General features: G+C 36.7%; 1 protein-coding gene across 1 annotated transcript in view; it reads left to right on the top strand.

The window, feature by feature from the left end:
- LRMDA (leucine rich melanocyte differentiation associated) overlaps positions 1–26,792 on the top strand; it is a 613,636-nt gene that overhangs the window by 326,624 nt on the left and 260,220 nt on the right. Inside the window, exon 3 of the mRNA XM_053983676.1 lies at positions 16,685–16,811. Coding sequence (XP_053839651.1) covers positions 16,685–16,811 — 127 coding nt within the window. The remainder of the gene's footprint in view (positions 1–16,684; positions 16,812–26,792) is intronic.

The following is a 26,792-nucleotide window of genomic DNA, read 5'->3' on the forward strand; positions in this document are numbered from 1 at the left end:
ACCGTTTTACTTTTTGATCTCTTCAGTAAATATTGTGATGGCTTCATTTGTGCAGTCTCTGAAACATTAAACATGACACCGTTTTCATACTTTTGCCATCATATGAGTGTTAACTTTACCTACTGTGCTGCCAGCATGTAATTTTATTGTGAACTTCACGATTATGGATTTTCTTTTCCCTAAAGTTTGGTCTCAAATTTTTGGTTCATGAGATAGTTTTGGCTGTTAATTTTAAAGAAAGAATCTCTGATGAATATGAAAGCAGTTTGTACATGGAAAAGCAGGAATAAATAAGAAAAGGTCAAATGAAAGAAGAAACATCATAAATTGGGAGTTTATAATTTCAAAGCAAGACTAATTTGTTTGCACATTGTGGAGAATATTCACCTTTGTCCATGAGAGTGGTTCTGATAAAATGAAAGATATTTGCCAAGAGATTCTACATGTCAGTCACTTCCTTTCCATACAGACTCTTCTCTGTAGCTGCCTTTTCCCTGCAAAGTGTTTAGGGTTTTTGTGGGTCTGATTTTTAGTAAAATTTCTTTCCTTGTACAGTTCAGATTTCGTAAGATGAAAGACCCAAAAACTCTTTAGAAAGTGTGGTGTTAATGTTGATTTTGCCTTAAAGTCATATGCTACTTTACTAATAGGTGAGAATATGGCAGATTGCTTCTATCATGTTACATTAATGTCATGTTCTCTTTAATGATGTTAAATGATGATCTTGGATATGGAAAGATACACACATATTCATTTTTTTCAATTAGATTCTCCTTTTCTCCATGATCTGGTCCCAAGTTCCAATTTTTTTAACATTTCAGAATTCATAATTCCAAATTTAATTGAAATATGAGAATTATACATTTGGTAAACATAAAACCCAAATATATGTTATATTGAGTGTCAAAAAAGCTGTGCTATTTATAAAAGCTGCTCTGTTAGAAGAGACAGTGTTAATGTGTTTTTGCAGGGCTTACACAGTTGCCCAGGTTTAGCTGGGGTTTCCACATGATCTGTTGTTCTTGTGTGTACTGAGAGCTGAAGTATGGTATGTCCTAAACTTGTATTGGTTTTGCAGGGATTGCCTGACATTTTAAGGCAATGGTGACCACGTCCTAACAAGGCAAAGAGACTAAAGCTATTACTTTAGGTGATTCACAGAATATTGTTTCAGGTTTGCTTTCTTCATTTAGCATTTTGAATCCATAAAAATTTTTTGAGGTTTTGTTTGTAAAATCCCTTTTTTTTTTCCCAGTGGAATGGCTAATCCAATGGCTATTCCAAACCTTTTCATTGCTGAATGGCATGTCCACGCTCCTGATGTAGAGCTGTTGTTATTGTGCATGCGTAGAGGAGGAGTATGGCCTGCTGGTTAAAACAGGGAACTACCAGGATACTGAAAAGTGCAATTCCTGGCCCTGTCATATGATTTCCATATGACCTTGGGCAAGATATGTCAGATAAAACTTACTTCACAGGGGCATAATATAGCTGAACTGATGAGATTGTAGCGCTTTTAAATCCTCTTGAGGAAAGTTACGTGAAAAGAAATTACTACTTTAGTAGAATAGCTATGAAAATAAAGTAGAAGACTTGGTATGATTAGGAGACAATTTATTGACTTTTCTTTCTGGCTATTTAAAACTTTCCTAACTTAGCTGGGGTTAGAAAAGTGGATGCACTGTGGGTTTGTTTCTGTCCTTGATGTGCACGTGCAGCTCCCATTAGTGCCAGCAGGAGCCCTGTGCTTGCATCGCGAGAGGAGAATGGACCCCTGTGTGTGTAATGATAAGTTACACAGCATCTTGTGGCTCTGTGTATGATTTCTGATCTATTGTGCCAGAGATACTACAGCATGAGAGAGAGCTGCTGTCATTTTCAATAGGAAGTGAGAACTTTAAGAGCCTGAGAACTGTCCTCTTTTTTGAATAGCACTTTTGCTGCATGAAGTGTAATTTATTTTTATCACAGCAGGCATAAAGCTTCCAGGTTTTCATAAAGAAAAATGATCCATATAGAGCCCATGTCGATTGAACCATCATTTGAAAACCTGTAAATTCAAAGCACAGCTCTTTCTCAATGCAAAGTACTGTTCTTTTTTTTTTTTTTTTTTTTTTTTTTTTTTTTTTTTTTTTTCTGCAACTTTTAATTTTTTTAGTCCTGGCATTTCATTAGTACTTTAGATGTACTATAAAAAAGTGGTTTAATGTCTGTCATTATATTTCTAGCCATCAGTTTGCCTATAGCAGGACACATTACTGAATTATACTAACCAAAACTTCTTCAGACACGACTTTCTGGGCTTTCAGGATCGTTCAGGGTGGTACTTAATTTTTAATTTTTTTTTTTTTAAGTAACAAATATGTATAAATTGTTATAATTTGACAAGAAAGTGGAATGGAGAGGAAAGGATGGGGTAAGGGGGGGAAGAGAAAGAAATTGTTTGCATCTTGCCTGATACACAAACACACAAAAAGAAAAGAAAACAAAGAAAGACCAGTTATTAGTCCTACAACTTGTCAGTTTGATTAGTGAACAGTTGCCTCTCTCTTCTGAGAAAATTCAACATCTTTGAATGATGTCCATTCTTAAATGTAGAAACCTCTGCATTGTGTCTGTTAATGCATAATTGGACTGTCTTTTAATACAAGCAGAGGCACTTGTTTCTGAGTATAAACCCTGCACCTCAACAGGTCAGGAAGATAGTAAAAACCTGTTGTTTGGCTTTGTCTTGGGGAATAATGGAGTCACTAATCTACTTGATCTCTGGGAGTCAGATAAAGAAGAAAGTGAACGATGCATACATTTCAAAGATGGAAGGCACTTGTAAAAGCAATTTCTTTGGAGGGAAAAAGTAGAGCAAAGGCTGTTGGAAACCTTTTAATTAGTACTAATTACCTCAGCAGAAAACGTTGGAGGCTTGAAAGGATTTGTGTCAGCAAGTGAAAGATCAAAGATTGCGACGCTCGCATTTTAATCTGTTGGCTATAAAAACGAATAAGGGGGTGGTAATGGGGCCCATGAGAATGACAACCCAGGTGGTGGAGGCCTTAATCCCTTCTTTACTGCTAGTGCCTGAGGCCTAGTTCCAATTACATAATAAGATGATTTAATTTTTGCTTTAATTTTAACAAAAATTAAGTTTATTTTAGCCTTCAGTAAGGACAAGACAAGGTTTCCAGACAAAATCCTCTCAATTTATTTCTTTTAATGCTTTAAGTCCAAGCCTTTACTTAGCGTTTTTTCCCCCTAAGTGGCTGAAGCTGCTCTGTAGAAGGCCAGGAGGCAGCAAAGGTGCTTTGATGTGGTCCCTGCAAACAAGGAGGGGCTGGCACTGGGTCACTGATGGCCACTGTGGTGGCATTCGGGAATCCAGTAGTGCCTTCTCTCTTTTTTTGCTTATTTGTTGTTTGGTTTGGGTTTGTTTGAGTTCTTTTTTTTTTTTTTTTTTTTTTTTTTGGTTTTTTTTGTTTTGTTTGTTTGCTTTGTTTATTTTTTTTTTTAACAAACTGCCTAATTGCGTCAGTGAAGAATATTTTATGGGCATGCTTGCTGTGATATTTCACTTCTGTTTTCTTTCAAAACACTCCATGTGGGTTCACATGTGTGAGGTAAATTACTCTTTTTTTTTTTTCTTTCTTTCTTTTTTTGTGGCTTGAGCAGATTATGTGCCCCTCAGAAATCTAATTGTCATCAAATTCCACTATGGACAAAAGAGTGAGCATATGGCTGAGGCTGATGGCTGCAATGTAGGCATGAAATAGATTTATGCCCACGAATTTCCAGCACTTCTACACTGCCAGGCCCAGCCCTTCTGTTGAGGGGGAGGTAGCTGCCTCTTGAAATGGCATTGGGTTTATAATTCAGTTCATGAAGTCAGGTGTTATCTATACACAGTGAACTGTTAGGAGTTCAGTGATTTTTTTTTTAGCAATTGGACTTTTACTGAAGGTTATATTACTTATGCTCTGTGGATTCAAGCATGGTAAATTGCAGCCAGTCATGGCTTTGTCTTCACAGGTAATTGGACTAAAAATTTGGAGGTAGTGGCAACACAGTCAGGCCTCTATTCTCAATTAAAACTTTATTTATTCAGCAATTAAAGCCTGAAATTAATTTTGAATGACATACTTTATTAAGTTATATACTGATTTTTAAAATATTTTAATTATGTTAAATTACTTCAGCATCATGTTTTTATGGTGGATGGTTTTATGCCGATTGTGATAGAAAGTAGTTTTCATTTAAAAACATTGTTACATTGTTTTGATGGAAGTCTTTTGGTTACTTGGTAGATTTTGTATGTATTGGCATGACAGGAAAGCATGAAGCAACCTTTCCAAAGGTAGGACTTGATGATCTTGAGGGTCTTTTCTACCATTAGTGTATGTATGATTCCATGAAAACCCAGGTGTCAGAGTTCAGTGTTGTTTTCCTTTTGCTTGCCTTTTGCTAATCTATGGAGTGTCTCTTGCCTGTAACCGTGCTTAAAGGAGGAGCTTGCATTGATTCTCATCCGAGGGCATGGAAAAACACCTGGATTGACACCTGAGTTTCTTTCCAGATCCGTGTAGGGGAGTAACACAAGCCTGGTTTTTTGGGGAGTGGCTCTTTCCTGTCAGATTGCTCCATCCTCATTATGGCAGGTGACTGTCCTTGTGAAGCTGCTCAGGAAGACCCAAGGTGGTTTTCTGTTTCACCAGGAGGTGTTGGGGCAAAACCCCCCAGTTTGACCAGACAGATTGAATGAACAGATTATATGGAAGTATTTTGAAAATCAAAGACACTTATCTCTGCGTGCTCTTATGCAGGATTGCCATGAGGCCCAGTAACACAAAAAAGTTGTTCAAACAATTAGTACTGAACAGTTATCATGCAAAAGTGCTTGACTGAGTGTAGTATGTGGTAACAATTTCCAAAAGCCATGGTGTGTTTCCTTGCTTTCTGCTCTTTACAAGAGTGATTTATGAGTTTATAGGTTCCTTCCCAAACTCCATAATTGCCCTGACAGTTTCCCAGGTGGACTATATCCAAGTTGGTATAAAGCAGTACTCATTGCAGCTGGACCTTCTAATTCATCTTGAGTTAGGTATGGGACTTCTTGTTCTTTTTTTTTTTTTCTTTATTTAGATTTTTTTTACCTCTTGAGAAACACTGTACCATGGTAACTGGTAATACATTCCCTTGAAACACCACACATGCCTGAAAGTAAAACAAAGGTCTATTTGGTAAGACTTAACTGAAAGGTTTTCGTTTTATGAATGGACACAAGGACAAAGACAAAACTTGGTCTTTGCATATACTTAGCAGATCCCTTCCCCCTTGTTGATTCCATCTTCTCTAAGATTCCTGTCTTGAATTTCAGCAGGTTCCCCTTCAGGTCCAGGTGTCTTGGCAATTGATCTTAGTCCCACCGTCACTTCTGATTTAGTGCTGTCAGAAACCAGAAACTTAGGTGATCGTGTTTGGAAACTGTTGGGGATTCTCTGTTTTCTATCAGCTGAGTGGCTCCTCCTTTCCCTGAGCACAACTATTTCTTCTTTCTCCCTGGCAACGTCAAACTGGCCACTTACATCCCACCCCAGCTGGACTTGTCCTCCTCTGTGGCATTCATATCTTCTTGCTAAGTGTTACACAAGACACAAGCACACACTTCACAAATGATCTGTGGTATGCTGCTGGCTTTCTAGAAACAGATGAAACAGGATATAATGTTAACAGTGATGACAGACCCAGTAACACAGTTACTTTGTTTAAACAAGCCCATAAAAAAAGTGTTTCCCGTCTAACAGCTTTTCTGGTGTTGCAAACTTCCACTTGCATAATGTACAATTCACTGGAGATTGTGCAGGCATAAGCAAAAGAAAAAGCTGTCTCTTGCTTGTGTGTACTTGCACTTTAGAGTAAAGCACATCCAAGTGGAAGATTTGCTGTCTAGCACAAGGTAGTCTCCTTGAAAGGATACTAGTTCTTCTAAATTGGCTCAGTCATGCATAGACCTTGTATGCTTTTACCCTAAGTTTTATCATTCTAATAATCTGTTTGCTGGCTTTATGGACTGAAATGTCTGTTATAGTAAGGAAATCTGTTACAAACAGGTGTTTGAGTGCAGAAGAAACATTGAAGAGTAAAGGTGAAAATTTGCCTTGCACTTAGACATCGTTAAAAGATTTTCAAACTGTACACCAAAAGTTAAATTTTGTAAATTGTTACTAAAGTACCTAAAGTTACTTTTTTTTTAAGGCACTAAGGCCTTGCACATTAAGGATACTGATAAGCAAAATGTTTAGGAAGAAGATATAAAATGCTGTACTGTGATTAAAAGAAATATTGAAGAATGACCTAGAACCTTGCTTCAGAAACATAAATGTGTAAGTTATTCTCAAACAAAATTTTAAAATATCTAACAAATGAGAAGCACGTGTGAACAATTTTGTTGGTGTAATTGAGAAAACACTCATTTCAGTCATCGGAAGATATGTGATTTTTGGAAGCTCACCAACAATGATTTACATGTTGATTCAGTTACTCATATTGGTTTGAGAAAGGGTGCAGTTTAAGTAGACCTTATTAAAAAGAAAACCCCCAAAACATTAATGCAATTAATCTCATATCAGTACTTTATTAAATCTATTTAAATATGCATTCAAGTATTTCAGAGAAATCAGACTGAGTATTTAGAAAGAGACGAATGCAGTGGCCATTAAGTTTTAGTTGTCTTTAATCTCTTGCTATAAAAATAAAAACTTTTAAGAGGAATATTCTATATAATGCATTATTTGGTAGGAATATTAGTCAGCAGAACCATGTAAGCAATATTTTCTGCTTTTCCATTATTTGAATATTTAAGTCATAAATACTTCTAGTATCTTCTAGTAACCTTTGTGTTTTTCTTAATTGCATCTAACGCCATTGAGAAATCTTTCTTAATATTAATGAAAGTGGAAATATCTCTTAGTTTTCTCCTTCTTCTTCCCCCTTATCAACAAATTTAATGAAAATAATTAAAAATCTGAAATGAATCTACTCTATCTTATTTTGCTGTACTGTTCTGAAGTATTCTGATGAGCCTGGATAAGCTGATGTGGCCTTTGGGGAGAGACACATCAAATATGGGCAGACAGCTCCTGTGTCTGGTAACAAAGACTGAGGAGGTCAAAAGCATCCCAACAGGCCTGAGCAGGTCAGTCAGAGGCAAATGTTGGAAATAAGATTTGGTGGGGAGGGGAGTAAGGGGCCTGGGTCAAGTCCTGTTCAAAAAGTCAGCTTTGTCAAAAGCTTCAGTCACATTCTTACCTACAGGCAACCTCTGCTGATCCCAACTCATTAATCGAACTGGAGAGCCGTCTTGACCCTGGCTCCTTCCCTTTGAAGTGTGGTGTCCTCTGCAGCATGAGGAAATAATTTGCTGCCTGATTCAATGAGCCATCAGTAGAGCCAGCAGACCTAATGACATGTGAGAATATTAACCTCCTACCACGAAGAGCTGTGAATCTTGAGAGGCAGTCTATAATTCACCCAGCACTCCTGAGCCTTCCCTTTCTGTCTTATTCTTGCACTCACTTTCTCACTCACAGGGAGAGAGAGGAGAGATCCTCTTGTCGTAAAACTTTATTTCCTTCAGTAGCGTGAGCCTTCTGAGCTGCTTGATAATGAGTTACTTTCCTTTTGCAGTTGGATAAAATTTATACTGAAATTCCAGCTGTCTGTCTTGCATATAATGATTTCTGTTTAAATTATGACACAGGCTACATTACTGACATCAAGAGGGTGGTAACCGCAATACTTACCCAAGCAGACTATTTTGTTTCCTTATTTATTTTTCATCATCAGAAGAAAAAAGCAAAAGCAAGAGAACAAACATGCATAACACTGCTGTTATTCTGTACAATCAATCAAGAGAATCTTTCTGCAATCCTCTTTTTTTTTAATTTTTGTCCTACCTATAGGATGAAACAGCTCCGCTTGACCTAGTACAGTGTGTTACATGCACACATAAGGGCATGTTTTCACCCTTTGAGTCTTAAAAAAGAAATAGATTGTTGGTATAATCCTGCTGCTTTAAAAGTCAGAGCTGGTTTTTCTCTTATTGACTCCTTTAGCATTTCCATAGATTCAGGACTTAATGGCTGGTAAACTTCAGAAAGAGAGACATTGTTATTCATGTGACTAAATAACAAGAAAAGAAAAGCAAAAATGGCCCTGTGTCTATTTGCTACTCAGCATGAAAGTAGTGGTGATTACCAGACTGTTATATACCCATACACAGTAACATATTCTCAGAGTTTTGTTTTGTTTTTAATATCTTTTCGTAGTGCTGATGGGCTGAATAAGGTCAGAATTTAGAGACTGTGGATACAGATGGGGAGCAGTATCCAACACAGCAAATCCCAGACCAAAATGGCTATTGTTGGCAACAGTCTTGTATGTGCTGGAAAGGTTTTGGTAACTGTTTTTGTTGTAACTGTACTGTCAAATTTCTCATCTTTGGTGGAAACACAGTTTGCAAAAGCAAATGAGGTTGTAGCAAGTGCAAGCACTTATGATGGTGAAAGATGTTTCTCCACTGGCAGTGAAAGTTAGTGATGTAGTTGCATGGCCAAAACCTTTCTGTAGGAAATTGGGCCTGAATTCTGTCTTGTAATCATTATAGGGCTGTTTTGCTTCTGAGGAGTTGGTAAAAACTGTTGGTGTATGGTGTGGATCTGGGTACAGCCTAAGGTACCATGCACAGGGGATAAAAGAAGGAATGGAGACAAAGCAGGGTAGGTAGCAGAAGGAAATAATAATTACATGGCAGTCATATGATGATTAACAAGTACTACAGTGTCTGTGGTATGCACCTATGTAGATCCCTGTCTTTAAGTTGTTCTAAAGACATTTTTTAACATCGAGAGATTCAGTATTATGTTCATTAACAAGTCTCTGCTATCATGCTTGAGCAGTCTATTAGTCGTCCTCACCTCTTATAGCTGGTCACAAAGGCCAGTCCCCTTGCCTCTCTCTGCTTCATCTTTTTTATTAAGTTTATTAAAACTAGTCAGATTATACATTCTTATGGCACAGACTGTGCTTGGTCCATTCATTATGGTTTCTTATCTTGGCAGGCAATCTGAATTGAACGGCAGCTAGTCCATTATGCACATATGAAGCCCATCACTCCTCCAGCAATGGCCAATTCATCAAACATTTATCTTTTGCCCTCTGAGCAGTGCGTCAATTTGCTTGTCAATCCTCAGCCTTGGTTGTTGTGGAAGATGGGAGAAAAATTACTTTTCTTTTCCCCCTTCCCACTGAACTCTGGTAGTCAAAATGGGCTTTACTCTACTCACTCTGCTCCCCCGCTCTCTGTGGAAAAAGGGGAGTTAAGTTACTATCTGAATTGCAGAGTGACAGATTGATCCAAGATACACTAAAGCTTTCATTATGGCACTGCCTTTGCACTTGAATTTGCTCATATTTCCATTATAATACTGGTTTTTAGGGTTTTCTCTTGGCACATGGAGCTGAGAGGAGCTTTTAAGAATAAACACGTTACAGGGTTTTAGCTCTTTGTGGGGTTTTTTGTTTGTTTGCTTTTTTAAAACAGGTTATTTGTATTTTAAACACTTTGTAAACCATAGCGTGTTCTTTTGCTATTTTTAATCACTAATACTTCATTGAATTCTTTCAAGTTCAGGAAATGGCAGCGCTTCCTTTTTTTTTTTAATGCCATTTGTTTTATTAGGATTTTTAAATGCCATTTGCTTTATTAGGATTGAGTTCCATGTTAAGATTAGGGAAAAAGACAAAGCAAGAGTCTTTCATTCAAGTTTTTCTCTGAACTCGTTGCTATTCTTCATCAAACACTTCTAATAATTTTTAGCAGAAGGATTTTTAAGTCTGTACTTAGGCATTTTAGAGAAGTGATGCATAAATGAACTATTAGTGGTGTTTTTTCCAGAATGCCCTTTCATAAGCTATGAATATATACAGTCACTTTCTCTCTGCTTGGTAATTTTTTGCACTGCTTTGCAAACTGTATTTTCTTATATGATACTTGTTTGATGACTAGATGACTATGAACTCATTTTCTGATCTATTTTGTATCATTTTGAAATATTTTATATAGTTTATGTGAAAACTGCCTTCCCACAGGCTATAGTACACTAATTGTAATTTTATTTAAATTTCAACAGAATTGTAACAGTAGTATAATATAAAATCTTGGCATGTTTAATCCTGAAGATGTAATATAAAAACTTAAGCAAAAAGCAGCCTAACATGAAGGATAAAGTTTGAGCTGTATTAATGGGATATTCTCTTGAGTAAAGGTGTATTAAATACACATAGTGAAATCTAAAACTTTAAGAGATTCATTAGAAAAGAAATTGAACCCCACCACAGTCAGGCTGGTTGCTAATTTATCTCTTTTGCTTGGTTGGTTTGGTTGTTTGTTTTATTGATGGTTTTTTGTGTTTTGGTGGTTGTTGCTGTTTGTGGTTTGTTTTTTTTTTAATTTTAGTAGAGTCTTGGTGTGAGAGAATGGTGGTTGAACTGAATGGTTGACTGTAATATGTTTTTGTGAGCCCCTGAAAGCTGCAATTGGGATTTGTAGTTTATTTCACCAGGCAAATAATCCACTCCTACGGGACACAGCTCTTACAGTTTTTTACCTTCATGTTGCAGTTTCTTTTAATTTCATGGCAAGATTTCTGACAAATAGGCTCTGTTCATCCTTCCCAAACAGATGTGCTTCATTGAGCCTCACCTGAAGGTCTGATTCACCTTCTGGGAGTGCCCATCTTTTCTTGCTACATGTAAGGAGTTATAAGTAACTGGGTTTTTATAGATGGATGAGATGAATCTGCATTATTTCTTTTCAGACAATGGCATCATTTGAGGAACTGCTGCTTATTAGTAAAATCCCTCTCTCAAGAAATATCTGCATTTCTGTTTTATAATTGGTAGGAATATTTGTGAAATATTGTGAATATAACATCTAGAATTCAGGAGACCTCATCTCTTTTTGTCTGTTTATTGCCTCTACTTTTATTTGGGTTTTCTTGGAGGTGGATGGTGGCTTCTAAGGGTTTAGAAGTTTGGGCTTCTTTTTAGGCAATGGAATTTGCAATGTAAGACTTAGAATAAGACTATAAAAGAACATTTGAAGATTGAGTTTTTGTGAATCCCCAACATTTGTATGTGCTTACATCAGTCTGGTTTAAGATTGTTGTGAAAGATGTTTTCATCCCAGGCTTTGTTGGTAATAGAGTGTCTCACATAGTCTTGTATGCTTCAGTGTGTGAGAAAAGGGGAAAATCAAGGGAATGATATTTATTTTCTTGTTTGTCTGGAAGTAGTCAAGTACAACCTGTATTTGAAAAGATCCAGAAACTTATTGTAGGTCCAATTCATAATAGAAGCTTAATCTTTTCTTACAGAGATCTCTTTTTCACAGGTATTTAATTATGCTGCTTGTTAATATATTTAAATTTCTCTTTTGCTGATCATATTCACAGATATGCCTCAAGTTTTACCCTAATAGCTGCTTGCAGATATTTTCCATCTACCAACAGAAAGATGGAAGTGATGCAAAATGTACCTCTAGATAGTCTGCAAAATACTAACATTTCTTCTTATATTGGACAAAACAAAGCATTTCTTGCTTTACAAATTTTGGATCTTGGAGGCTCTTTACTGTCACTGGGGTGCTTTGGGGTGTGTGTGTGTTCTGTCTTGGCCCAGAAGTCATGTCAGAGCTGTCCATTAAACACTTCATCCTGTTTTCTTTTTGGTTCTATTATTATGCAAGAAACTGTAAAATCACTAAGTAGATTGGCAAAAAAAAAAAAAAATCTATTATTCTTGAATACTGTAGAGACCATTTTTGATGCTTTACTTGTATTTTATCCACCTGATTTATTTTTCTTTTATATAAATATATATCCCCATTTTTTTATTGTGCTTTGTTTTGCTTTGGTGAGGTCAAGTCAAAGGACTAGAAGTCAGGAATTCTGGGTGTTATTTCTTGTCTCTTGCAAAATTGCTGGAGGTCACCTTCTGTTAGTCACTTAACCTCTCTCTGCTTTACTACAAAATGGAATTTTAAGCTCAGCAGGTTTTTGAAAAGTAATTCATTAATATTTTGCAAAAAAATGCTTTGTAGTCCTTGGCTGGCAGGTGCTGGAGAAATAGAAATTGCATTTCTATTTAAATACTGAAATTATCTAGTACTAGTGTTCTCATGTTGATTCTGCTCTCCTGTAATCTATTAAAGCATTAAAGGCAAGGAAAAGGGATTTTAAAAAGCTCTTGTTTTGTAACAGCTCCATCTTTAACTTCTGCTAATGGCTATCTCTTGTCAACAAAGTGCAAATCAATTTCAAGGCTAAACCCAAACTCTCTCATTTGCATATTGTTAACTGCTCTCTCTTTTCCTGTTAAACAGGAGGAAAAAGTCAATTAGGTATGAGGCAGCTGTCTTATTAATGAAGGGATGGGATAAAATGTGAGGAACTCTTCTTTTGTAGCATATGCTTCTGAACAGCTTATTTTTCTGAACAAGGACAACTGCAGAGTACCAAGTTTTGTCTATTGCTTGCAAGGCTTCTGCTTTTTTTCATTTATAAAATCTCATATTTTTGTTGTCAAATATTACCAAAATGAAGAGTTGCTCTTTACTTTCATTGTAACCAAATCCTTGCCAGGCCAGAGGGATCACATGAAATAGTGTAGTTGACAATTACCATGCATACACATACATTAAAAAAAGTAAAATCTCTGTCATGACATTCCTTCATGATTAAAACTTTGTTATAAACCATGAATGAATTATGGAAAAGAAAGCTGGAAGAAATCATACTGATTAGCCAAAGGACTTGGATAAAATGACATTTCTGAGACCTTTATATTCTAAGGGATTATTTACTGTCTACTTACAGAACATCTTAAGTCGTTTTGCAGAGGGAGTCGGTTTCCTGTTTAGCGCAGTGTTTTTGTAAGCTAATGAGGGCAAAGTGTGAGCCATAGGCAATGATGCTGTGATATTAGCTGTGACAGGGAGCTTGATCATAATTATCTTAACGAGGATAGGGTTAATTACAGTGGAAACTTAAAGTTTTTTCTGTTTGAATGAGGCGGCACTGAATACGTTGTGATGTTTTGTCGGTTTGATGTGACTTTGAAAATTGCAGTGGAAATCTCTTGGCAACACTTGCTCTCCTCTGGGAGCAGAGTGTGAGCCCTGCAATGAGGTAACTGAGACGGTACCTGTGGGTGAGATAATGGGCAGCTTTCATGACATTAGAGCAGGGACAAGCAACATGCAATCCACCTTAGTGATGTTTATTAGCCTTTTGAAAGTAAGGGAAACAACTACTTGCCACCAGCCCTTCAGTGCTGGTTGCATTGTTGTGGTGAGATTGTGTATTTGTTTTAGTATACTAACATGGGGAGACATTTTTTTATGCTGTGAACTATGAGAAAACAGTACAGATTTAATTTTAGACTTAATTTTAGACTCTTTCTTATTTCCCTCTTTTTATACTCGTCTCTTAGGTTGCTTGTGCCCTTCTTCCTATGCTGTGTATATATAAGCATTCCTCTCCTCTTTTGTAATGGGCTTATAAGGAAATACTTGGAGTAATTAATATTACTTGCTCAACCTCATTAAAAATAAAAATGACAGTATTTTGTACTGATTTCTGTCTCTGATTCTCAAAAATGCTTTCTCCGTACCAATTTACAATTGCAATCCTTTCTTATCCGCCATCTGCAAATTGAGGCTCATAGAAGTTATGGGACTTGCTGAAGTTTGTACCATAAAACCAATTGTATGGATTGTACTTAAAACTTTTACACTTTGGAGTACAACTGCTGGGCAATATTTCCTAATATATTATGATGGTAGAGACTGTTGCATAGAATTTAGTAGGTAGTAACACTGAATGATAGCAAACACATTTTTTCCTTTTTTATTTCTTTGCTGCGTCTTACCATTTTTGTTTTGGTTCTCTTTTTTTCTTCTGTTTAAGATGAAAAAAAATCCACGAACAGCAAAACAACATATGGCTGTAAATTTATATTAATGGCTACACTCTCTCTCTGTACTGTGGCAACCCCTCCCATCTCCCTGGACTCTGAATTTAGGTGATTAAATCACCAAGTGCACACTGCTCTGATGACATGAAAACAGCAATTATAAGCAACCCCCTGTGTAACATGGCTCCTTTTTAACTGAGCAGCTAATAACATTACATGGCAAAAATTATCAAAACCAGACAGGTGTAAGGAGATTTGCGCACAATTTTCTCTGCCTATCTATGAAACTAGTACCCTTGTGTTCAGCCCAGGGTTGTGAAAGAAAGGCTGTTTCAATAGGCAACTCCCTCTAGTGTTTCAAGGCCTTTTGTCCCACTTCATGGCTTGTCATTTTGTTTTATGCCTCCCCTGCAGCAGTTTTGGATGTGCGCTTTCTTCTCCTTGCCAGTTGCCAACCATTTGCTGATTCTCATGATAAGAGTATTATATTTGCATAACATAACTCAAGAACAATGTGTATTTTGATGCTGACACTGACCAGAGCCCAAGCAGTGTTTTTTTCACAAAGGACCTATTAACATCCCATAAGGCTCTGTGGTGCTGACAAGGAGGTGGCCTTCTCTGAACCCTTTTGGCAAGTCAAAGTCATACATTGAAATGTGAGGTTTGGAAATAATCCACTATTTATATAATAAAGAGTATTTAAGAGGAATTTGCTAAACTAGGTTTGTCAAACTGAAATGAAAACTCATAACAGCTTGATAAACTCACTGCTACTTCCTCTGAGTTTTCTTGCCTTTTAAAGGTACTTGGTGGAAAGCACTGTCTAAGATGTTTGCTGCTTTCTCCTCGAATCTTGACTTTGGCAAAACCAAGTCTGCTGTGACCTTTTGCTGAAATAGCTAGCTCAGTGCAGCATGCTAGCACAGCTTTTATTGGTGAACAGTTTATGTAGGCTGAATTGAGGTTTTTTCCCAAAACTGTTGGTTAAAAGCACATGCAAAATGTGTAATTGTTACTGCGGTGATTATTTCAGTAAAATGTTTATAATAGAGGCCTTTATTTTTTTCAGCTTCAGAAATTGTAGTATCAATGCACTGTAACGATATAGAAATGCCATGGTGTATAGGTGGTAAATTTTCTTCGGGTCCAGCTGCTGAGCATCAAAATAGCATTAGTGATAGTTGCACCTCCCTTTCAAGAAAAGAGACTTTAGAATCCTTGGACTGAAATACACTGTTGCAGTATTGCAAAAATATTGCTTGAATATTCATAGTTCAGTGTGCAGTACCCAGTGGAAAGGTCACACACTTGATTTCTTTTGGTTGTTTGAGCTGTCTAAGTGTGATCTATAAGTGGTCTGTGACTTCTAGCTACAAAAGCAGTATCTTGTTTTTGTTGCACAGATAAATGTTAAATTGTCTTTTCTAATAACACTTGTGTTTTCCTCCAGTAATTGTATCTGTGGAACATTCTAACAGGGACCTTGGCTGTACTTTGATCTTTGCCAAAAACTGGGGGGGGAGGGTGAGGAAATCCCCTCAGTATAAATGTCATTGGAAGCTGAATAAATAGAATAACCTGCATCTCCCTTATTCATCACATTCTATAAAAGAGCCAGGAGATACAGTGATGATCTTCCCACTGGTAGGCACAGTAGATCAGCTGTCAAGTCATGCAATCTCAGCATATCTTTAGGTATCTGGTAGGTGAATGAGCTGTGAATGCCTGTGCGTATGCTTTGTATATCATGTGTCTTAGTTGATTAATATGTAGGGGTTTTTTTACTGTTGGAATGAGCAAGCATTAAGAATCAGGCTTGGAACAGATGCCTTAACAAGGTACTTAAATGTTATTTTTTATTTTTTTGGGGTTTTTTTTGGTACTTTGCTGTGAGAGAAATGAATGCTTCCAGAACCTTGTTTATTTACAAGTAATCATCTTCACTACCACGTTGTCAAATGCTTCTTTTTAAAGCTGCTCTCTGCAATGTGACCTGTGGCTTGACAGTGGGACAGTAAGTTCCAAGAAGGAAGAAAACAAATGCCTTTTCTGTCTGGAGTAATTCTGCATTTTATTTTGTAGAGAACATTTTATTTCGTTTGCATGAACTCAAGAAGCTAATTAAGAGGTTAATAAAAAAAGGGGGGGGGGGGGGAAATCCCCTCTACATTTCCTTTTATTGCATGTAAGGTAACTACTAAGAAATGATACTTGAAGTTGTATTTATTATTGTTAGCAGGGTATGATATTTCTTGGCAGAAATGATGGATGACAACTTAAATTTGTGTCCAGGGAATGAAGGTGAACTGTGACAGAGTTATTTATCTTGGGAATGGAGGTTAGGGTCAGGCGAGGCTGGGTGCCTGAAGGCACAAGACATTGACAAATTCATCCTGCAGGCCCCATATCTGAAGCCTTTTGTTTTGGATCCTGGCTACTCACTAAGTGACCCGCATCCTTCATCCTGCCAGCATGTGAAGGATGTGTTGCAGTGCCAGCACTCCCCTTGCCACTAATGCTTGTCATTCACTCTTCTGACAGGCCCAAACCAAAACTATTCCCACTCCTGAAAGGGAAGGTTAAAATATTTATTTCAGCTCATAATGGCCTCCCTGATTTAGTGGAGTATCATTTTTCCTGTTGCCTTTGTCGTTTGCAGGTCACTAGAAGGACTGAAAACATTCAGTTACTTGGAAGAACTGATCTTGGACAACAATCTACTTGGAAATGACCTTCTGTTACCCAGGTTACCCCACCTCCATACCTTAACGCTCAACAAGAACCAAATATCCTTTCAAAGAAATACCTGCAAAATGTCAAATGAGTTTTATGTGTCAGCCAAATTAAGGAATGTGAAATATAGTTCATGTGCCGACAAAGCATTCTCTCGTTTGGCACCTGGAATACTTCATAGTAATTTATTACAGGTCATTCATAAATGAAATGCACCATTATATCTTCCTGTTGCTCCATTTTAGTGAGAGATCTAAGTTATGGCTCTGAAGAAATCTTTCTAATAGATAAAATAGAGAAAGAAAATAATGTCAGTGCTACCCGTGTGCAGCAGTTCCTGTGTTTGCTTGGGGTTCTGTTGCAGGCTGACCTCTAGTGGAATAGAGCATGCAGTGAAACGCTATTAGGTTTTAATACTTTAAATAGTTCTTAAAGCATTAAAGTAAAGTAAGATAAAATTAATTAAACCCACATAATAATTTTAATGATTTTCTCTACTTTCATGAAACTGGTAATATGCACAATTGGCTAGCTGCTGTGCAACTGCAGCTGTAAAAGCATGTCACTCTCTTCTTGGTATTCCAGTTCTGAATAAATTCACATAAAATGCTTTCCAAATCAGGGTCTTAATGCAGTAAAATCTTTTGATGTATGACTAAGTCCAGTTGTAACCAATCAGTCACTTCTCCATATGCCTAAAGTTAGTGGCTATTTCTGTTTATTAAGAATAGATATTTCAACATTTGTCTAGATACTCTGAATCAGAGCCCCTAGTCTGTAGGATTACAGATAATGGTCTGTAAAAACTAATTATCTGCAAAGTCTATGGGCATAGTCTTGAGAAATTATTCCATAATATTCTCATACTTTGACCCATCTGGAGATTTGAAGATGTGTAATATATGATTTTCCAAAAGTGAAGGGTGATCAAACTGTGTCCAAAAGGCCAACTGAGGCCTGCAGTATCTTAGAGCACAGCCTGCTATAGCCCTGGCCTTGTAATTGCAGTGTGAGGACAAGACTGCTCAACTGCAGGGTTTTATTACAGACAATGTAAACTGAGAGCAATTTACCTCCTACTAAAGCAAAATCCTCCTACTGAGGGGAATAAAAGTAACTGCAGATTCTACGATTTCTGCACTTATTTTTGACTCTATAAATAAATAAAAATCAGCAGAGTAACTTTCTTTCTTGGAGCTGTGGAAATTTGCCAAGAGTGTCTCTTGAACAGTAACAATCATTACTGTACTAGGTATTTGGCTAGATTTATGGTTAATGCCGTGTATTATGGGTTGGATTTGAGTAACTGGTCTTTTGTTCTGTCGTTTGCTGCCATGGTAAAATCTGAACTCACAAAGAATGTACAAGAACATGTTTGGTGATGCCACTTACAAACCATGAGGTGTAACTTTGGCCATAAGACCAAAAAGCACGTAAGTATATTTGTCCTATGGGCAAACTCCCAGAGGAGTTTCACACTTCCCAAAAAGAGAGCAGAGGTATTGAATACTAACTCAGTGAACAAAATCAGAGGGAAAAAATTTATCCTGTCAGTAGTAATCTTTGAAGAGTTTCTGCTGGTCCCACAGACAGACTAGAATAGTATTGTCAAGTGTGTAAGCTCTCAAAGTCAATGATAACATGATAAGAAGGATTTGATATGTCCTGGCAATTTTTTAAATTCAATCTAAAAACCATGAAGTTAGAGCTTTGAGAGTATTGAGCTACCCAGGTTTTAGAAATAATATATGCATTTTGTAGCTACAAATAATTTAATAGAGGAGTTGCAGAAATACTTGTACAACACCTATTGTATACAAACTGCCCAGAGAAGAAAAATTAACTGCTGTCCATCATTAACATTCTGAGCCCTGGGGAGCAGTGATCTCTTGTAGGGAGGATACATCAGTCTACAGAAGCACAGAGACCTTCCAGATTCCTCTCCTCCATGTTAATGCCGTGTTTGAAAAAAGTCTTATTTGAACTTTAATCAGTTCTTTTAATGAATTATTTCTCTATAGAATTCTTCAAAAAATGTTAAGAAAAAAAAGTACATTTAAGAGAATAATGAAATACATTACAGAAAAGATTGTTCAGTATGTGACAGTAGCACTATATAAAGGACACAAGTGAGCAAAGAATACTGATCTGAAATAAAACTTCAGTGGGTGGAATATTGCCATGTATACATAAATATATACAGAGAGAGAGTGCGAGAGAGATGAAAATAAACAAAAAGACAAACTGACCACTTTGAAAATTGGACTAGCATGTAAACTTTAGAACACATATGAGAGCTTTCCTGAGTATCTCTTAATATAAATGTACTCTTCTCTCCTTTTATCCTGGCTTCATTTTGATCCATATCCTGTTTTGATAGTTCTGATAAGAACTTTCTACTCCTTTTGCGTGGTTCACTTACTGTGTGGCATTGCATATGTAAATAACATTTGGGCCCTCCTAACATAATGTCTGAATACTGTACAAATGTGAAAGCTTATCTCTAAATCAGGCAAAGACTAAGAAGAATCACCTGGTATTTTTTTCTTCTGGTTGCCTACTACAGTTACAGTCAGCCACTACCAATTTTTCTGCTAGAAGTGGAAGAAGCAAATTAAAATATTACAATCAAAAAATGTGTTATCGTTCAACTTTTCTGTAATGTATAATAATGTTTAAAATATTTTAAAATGCAGTCTATATAATGGAAATACCTAAAGGAGAATCATCAATGGCTTGATGTAGTGTTGGATTATGAATCTAACATGCTTTATTTCATGTATATAGTATGGATATTTTTTAAAAATTCTGATTTACTTTGGGAAACATACCATCTTTCTCACACACAGTGGGCAGCAGAAAGCAGCGCAGATCAGGATGGATGGGGGCAGATGGGAAGTTGCTTTTGGAGGAGGACTTATGACTGTAGTCACCTATGCTTGTAATGGGAAGCCTCATTTCTCCTTTTAAGTGTGTTGACTAGATAATATGAATCAGTCAGGAAACATCTAAATAGATTTATTTCTCTGTGGGTGTTATAGCAGGATGAGAATTCGTGGCTTTTCACTGTGCTGACCTTGACCAGTATGGGACAATATAGTATGGACTTTTCAATTTCCTTTACATTTCAATCTTTATCTTATTTGTCAAAACTACTCAAATGGGCAGCTTCAAAATTTGAGAAACTATCAAAAGATAGTTTCTCAAATATATGTATGTATTATATATACACACACACAAACACACACACATACGCCTGTATGCTGAAAATTAGAAGCTGTTCGCTGCCTCACTTCTAAATAGACAAGTCTGATAATGAACCAGATCTGTGATTCTTTGTAGTAAAACTCAATTTCTTTACTTAGTCCAGTAAGCTGGTCATACATTTAACATACATTCTATATACTTTTGAGGAACTCGTACTAAAATTTCTTGAGAAAAAGGTGTTGAATGTAGATGTAGCACGCAAAGAGGAGGGCCATGAGGATGGTGAAGGGCTTGGAGGAAGCTGAATGAGGAGGAGCTCAGGCCCCTTGGTCTGTTCAGCCTGGACAAGAGAGTCTGAGGGCAGACCTCACTGCAGTTACAACTTCCCGGTGAGGGGAAGAGGAGGGGCAGGCACTGATCTCTGCTCTGTGGTGACAGTGACAGGATCTTTGGAAATGGCCTGAAGCTGAGTCAGGCGAGGTTTAGGTTGGATATCAGGAAAAGGTTCTTCACCAGAGGGTGGGTGGGCACTGGAGCAGCTCCCCAGGGCAGAGGTCACAGCACCAGCCTGACAGAGCTCCTGGAGCAATTGGACAGTGCCCTCAGACACAGGGTGTGACTCTTGGGGATGTTTCCTGTGCAGGGCCAGGAGTTCAACTTATTCATCCTGATGGGTCCCTTCCAACTAGCATATTCCAACTAGAGGTTTTATAATTGAATCTAGGTCTAGGTTTTGAATGGTTTAGGGAAAAAACAAAATATTTCATACCATGGGAAATCTAGAACTGGGTAGAATGTCCATAATGGTATGTACATTTCTTATGGCAAGAGGAGCTGATTCAGATTTAGGTATTATATGTTCTTGAGTCTTTGAAAGCAGCATGTATTAAATACCTCAACTGAACAACATACCAGTAAGTACTTCTGGTATAATTTGTCTTCACACAAGTCTCATAATGATCGCTAGTAGTTACAGATTTGCTTAACACCTGAACTAGAGATTATAATTTATTTTGCCTCTGTGCTTGTTCCTAAATTGTCCTCAAGTGCCTGAAGACACAGAAGTCTGACCAGAATCTCCTTATATTAAGTGCTGAAGACTTGATGTTTAGATTGAGTGAATGCATGAAAGTTACAAATTGTCTCCTATGGTTCCCCATTCCCTTTAAACAGACAAATGAAGTGGCACAGAACTCTTCCTGCACAGGCTTCTGAGTTCTCTGCAGCACAACTGTGGATTTAGTGAAATCTGTGTGGCTTGTTAGAGAATTTCTGTATCTAATGAGCCAAAAATCTTCTAGAATAAAGTGTGCCTGAAATAAAAATTAAGTCATGTGAATGCCATCAAGGAAGAGAGAACTAGTCTTCTATACATCTATGGAAGAGAGAAGTAGTCCACAGTCCAGGTGATTCCTTATGCTGTTCTACAGCAGTGCTTGCAGGAGTTGAGCCGCAGGTGTCAGAACTTTTAAAAAAATTGTGACCTGCTACTTTATTTTTTAATTTGTGATGCTTTTTTGCTTAATAACATTGAAATGTGGTCTTCAAATCTGCAGCCTTGGAACTGCGAAGATTCTAAAATGCTTTTAAAAGCACTGGCAACTCCAGCTACATAAAGAAAACTAATGCTGCTCCAGTAGGCAGAATGGGATTTTTTTCCCCATATATTCAGTATGCAGGAAGCTCTCCATGAGATATATGGACTTAGTTAATTACCATCCACTCTGCAGCTTTTTCTTCTTGAGCAAAGTGGTTTCAAAGTCAGTGAGCAAGGCCTTGTCTTAGGGTCCTATCTCCCTACCTGATAGGGTTCAAGCCAGAATGTGGCATACAAATGACTGTGTGTGACATCCTATAGTACACAGAGAAGAGGGAGATGTATACTTGCATATTGCAAGCTATTTCTGTGGTTATCCAACCTTGAAGACCTAGCACATTCTAATGGAAAAGCGTTCAGGTGGCAAAGATCTTTTCATACTGCATTCAGAGGAGAATTGGTAGCTTCTGATTCAAAGCTATTTGTGTGTGGAACTGCTTGTGATTGCTACATCATGTTTGTGATAAATTTAATTGAAGCAAATGTTTCAGCTGGCAATAAATATAGGTACCTTGCTCATATATGACTCTGGTAGAAGTTTTATTCAGCTGTTTTAATATTAGGTTGATTGCAGCGACTGCATGACAGATGATTAATTGGCAGAAAACTTTTGAATGACAGTTTTGGGATTTTCTGTGTCATGATCTGGAATTCTGCATGATATTCCTGATATTCTCATGTACATATTTCAGAAATATTTTGAATGTATGCTGGTTGCTCTTTACTATGTCTCTGTGCTTCCAAGAACCTCCAAAAGCTGTAGTCAATGAAGTTCATTAACATGGAAAGTTCTCCTGCAACACTTTTGGGGAAGTGGAATGACTTTTTGAAAGATAGTGGTGGAGCAACTTGGAAAGCATTGAGAGAGAGAACAAGAGTGGTTACTTTTCTGTATTTGACTGTGTGACTAGTAAAAAGAATTGCTAGTAGACAAAAAGTTAACAGAAAGAAATCCCAGATTCTCTAGCATATATCAAACTACATGTAAAAAGTAATTGTATGGTGAGATAGGAAATGCATAAGTTTTTTTAGACAGAATAAATTAATTTAGAAACTTAGCATAGATTATGTTTCTACATGGGTTTGACCTGCAGTTTTTCCCGAGAACAAGCATGAATATGGTTATACCAGTAATGCTGGTAAGGAAGGAAGAAGTGCTATGGTGTTTGGGGATCGCCAGCATTAGTGCTCAGTACCAAAAGCAGCTGACCTTTATATTACTCTCCATGCAGTGTCTCTGCCCTGGAAATATGCAGAAAAGACACAGCTAAAGAGAATTCAGAAGAACACAGAAGTCTGCAATAGAGGAACTCGTGACTCGTAATGAAATAGCTTCTTTGTGAGTCCACTCAACCTCTTAGAAGTGTAACAGAATAGTCTTTTGCTATGCTTGCTGTCAAAAGACACAGCTTCGTAGCAAAATGACTGTCCCTGCTTGTGAGGTTCTCCTGAAATTGACTAAGTCAAGTGGCACTATCCACTCAGAGTTTACAACTTTGTCCTTGTGCAAATGTAATATTCCCTGGGAACTAATCTTTGAATGGTTTGAAGGGGGATGTAGTCCTGGCTAGCCACTAGAATTTTAGTCCAGGCTACAGGATTTTCTAGAAAACAAAAATGAAAATGCTACAAGCTTGCACAGACTGTTAATTCTTAGCCAGAGAAAGAAGATACATAATTTGCTTTGGGCTTTTGCTTGTTCTTTTTCTTTTGAGAGAACCTCAGAAGAAGTGGTATTGAGTATGAGAGAGAGAGTGAAAACAGGCAAGTCATGCCTATTTGTAGGATATTTTTGGTTCCATGAAAATTGCAAGAAATTGTATTGTTCTACAGCTAAACTGGACCCAATATAGTGCTGTAATTTTCAGAATAATTATATTACTACTGTCTCAGTGTTGCTAGCATTTGTCTTTCTGAACAGAAAATCTGGTTGTGTATGCTTGTGTGTGTCTGCTTGTGAGCAGTCTAAATATGCACCTGTGGTATGCACATTGTAACAGTCTGAAGGAGCTTAAAAAAGTTCATCTGTGAGAAATACCCAGTTCTTTTAAACATTTCTCTAATTTAAAATTAGAAATAGTGCAAGAAATAAGTCCATTTCTTTGGATGAAATTTTAAAGTTTGTCCAGTGTGTTTCTGTTAATTGTTCCTAAAGACCAAGTTACGTTTTTGGAGGGAACCATTGTTGTGTAATTCCTGAGAATATTATAGCTTGTGAGCTGTAGAGCTGATGATTTTAAGATTTTAATTGTTACAGTTTTTTATTTTGTTTGGTGTCTGTTAGAAAGAGAGGCATTCGTAGATTGGTAATGGTAGCACTTGAATTAGGAGATGGATTACTACATTAAGGCTTTTTAATTATCACAACAGCAATACTTTAAACCATTTTTCAAACAAAGTGTGTTGGTATCACTGTTACATATTCACCTGGTGTTCAGTGACACTGACTTTAGACACATCAGTCCAGAGCTATTTTTACAGAGCTCTAAATAAATAAATACATTCTCACTAGCACAGTCCATGGATTTAATGGTGGGTTTTCTTTTTTGGAGAGAATGGAGTTGAAATTGGTCTTAGAAGTGGCACAGCAGGATTTTGCATCTCTTTGGCTCTGATTGCACCAATATAACACTGCTTGGACTGCAACAATAAACCATAAAAAGGAAGCTGGCAATGAAATTTCAGATTTGCTTTGATTTTCTCTTTTCATATTTTCCTAGTGTTGCTTTAGAAAGACATAATGCTTTTGGTGGCATCATACAGTTCCAGTATTGTGATTTAAATAAGTATTTGGCATGCTAATTAACTAAACACTACATTAGAAGTGCACCATGACTTATGAGTCATCTCTGAGAAATACTTAATCATGAGAATTTTAACAGGTTATCATTTTTTTTTGTACATGTTTTGTAAAAAAAACCTGTGGTGTTAGGTGAATGGGGTTTCTTGGAAAATCAGTCTGTACTTTGCATTTTGTTTTTAAGAGGGATAAGAAAAGATATCTAAGTCCTAAAGAAGAGAAAAATTAATTATTTTATTTATGATACAACTGCTAATTCTCTTGCATGAGATACTTTTTAGGGGGTGTTTTTGCATCTGAAAATAAATGCTCAGGGTTTAGATATGAGATATTAGAATCTAGACACTAACTTCCAAATTTGGGAGATTTAGATTTTTGAAATGCAGATTATCAACTCCTGTTGTTTACCTAAAATTCTTGGTGAATATATGTCTCTCTCTTTTGCTTTCCATAGGTGTAATCTTACACTTCTTGAGCTGTAGTCTTACACTTCTTGCATATCTAAGCTGACACTACTCTTCATTACATTTCTAAATACATTTTGCTATTTGCCTTGAAGGCTGCATGTTCAGATGGGAGTTCGAATACGTATCATGCTCCACATTCAGCAAACTTCTGGGGAGAACAGCTTTTACACAAGAAATAGCTCTGCTGAACCGAGAAGCAAAAGTCCTGCATGTTTACTTCATAAAAGAAGCAGAAATTTTGAATGACTTGGGGTTTTTTTTTGTTGTTGTTGGGGTGTTATTTTTAGGGTTTTTTCCCCTTTTGATAGGAAATTACCAGATACAATCAAAGCTTTGCAATAGCTAACCTCCTGTGTGTGATTGCTGTTATGGCAATTGCTGTCTTTTGTTATAATAAACTATTTCTCTCAGGGAGCCTTTTTGTGACTTAAGCAATCCAGAGAGAAATTAAGTGTTGCTCCTGGCTGAGGGAGGGTGCCAGGTTCAAGCACTTCTCTAACAGCCTTTGGAAACTTTTAAAAAGCCTTTTCCACACTTGAACATGTGTGGAAAAACAGTTTGTGAGTTTCCCATCACAGTCACATACTTCCTGAAAGAGCCATGAAAAAGTTTATGTGTGAGCTTAAGGTCCAGGTATGAAAATTAGCAACAAGTTTGGATTGGTAATTCATCCTAGCTAACAAATCATATGGTGCTACAAAAGATAATTTCTTTTTCTTGGGGTTTGGTTGATTAATTACTGGTATAAAGCAGTCTGTAATGTGGCTTTGCCAAATTAAAAGTTAGCATTCCTATATTTTCAATGAATTCATAGGTCTTATTTTAATCCCTCATTTTCCTCACTCATACAAAATATTTAAGCATGACTCCTTAGATCTTATGGGACAGAACACTAACTATGAATGTAGATACGTTGATTTTAGTATATTAGAATTAGTAATTGTTGGCATGATCTTCATGTGTGTTTGGAAATGAACTAAAATTTCAGGCTTACAAAAGGAAGACCACATTTTTAACAATGAAGCTGTTTTCTCCATTCTGTATTGCTTCTGTTGCCCTTAAGATATTGGGGTGAAGAAATAAAGTAAATTCCATCAGCTAAAAATAACAAAGATAAGAGAAACACATAAATCAAGTATAAATAATAGCAACAAAAGTGAACTAAGAATTTAAAACAATAGTTTGTCTCTAACAGCAGGAGTGAATAAAAACATAGCAATGAAATATTCTTTAATGGTTTTGAATAATTATTACTCTTGATTAAGTCAGTTGATTTTTAAATATTAAAAACTTTTCTCACACACACATGACATATTTTTTGAGAATCACACCAATATCTTTGTATGTAACTTGACGTAAATGAGAATGTATATTTCAAGTTTTAGAGATTGTCATCCTAGGCTGTAACAAAAAAATAATTATTTGATCAATTAACAAATTGAGGTGCAAATGGTTGAATATTGTTGTTAGGCTTAATCCTAAAATGTGATTTCCAGTACTGCAGTGGTTAAAGGCAGTTTAACCTTTGTTTGCTTGTTTTATTCAGGTTTACAATAATGAAGGTGTACCCTTCTTATTTATGTTCCAAGAAATACAGTTAAGTTAAAAAGCCTCATGAACATCAAAATAGAAGGCTCTTTTAATGAAAAATTTTATGCTTTACAAGAGTTTAAAGCATCATATAGAAAGTATTTGTAACACTGAAACCTTTAAGTTGCACTTAGTAAAGCATTAATTGGCATATCCTAATTGAGTAGTTACAAATGTGTTGCTGTGACACTCAAAGCGTTTATATGCTGGGAGTGAACCTGGGTTGTTGTGGTTTGACTTTTTTCTTTTTCTTTTTTTTTTTTTTTAAACTCATTTTCCAGTGGACTGAATATATTAGTGATGAATGTACTGTGAAACTAACTGTTTGTTTCCATGCTGGAAAAGTTTCATGGCTCCAGCAATTGCTAGCCAT

The sequence above is a fragment of the Vidua macroura genome, chromosome 8 (genome assembly GCF_024509145.1).
Source record: "Vidua macroura isolate BioBank_ID:100142 chromosome 8, ASM2450914v1, whole genome shotgun sequence".
NCBI lineage: Eukaryota > Metazoa > Chordata > Aves > Passeriformes > Viduidae > Vidua > Vidua macroura.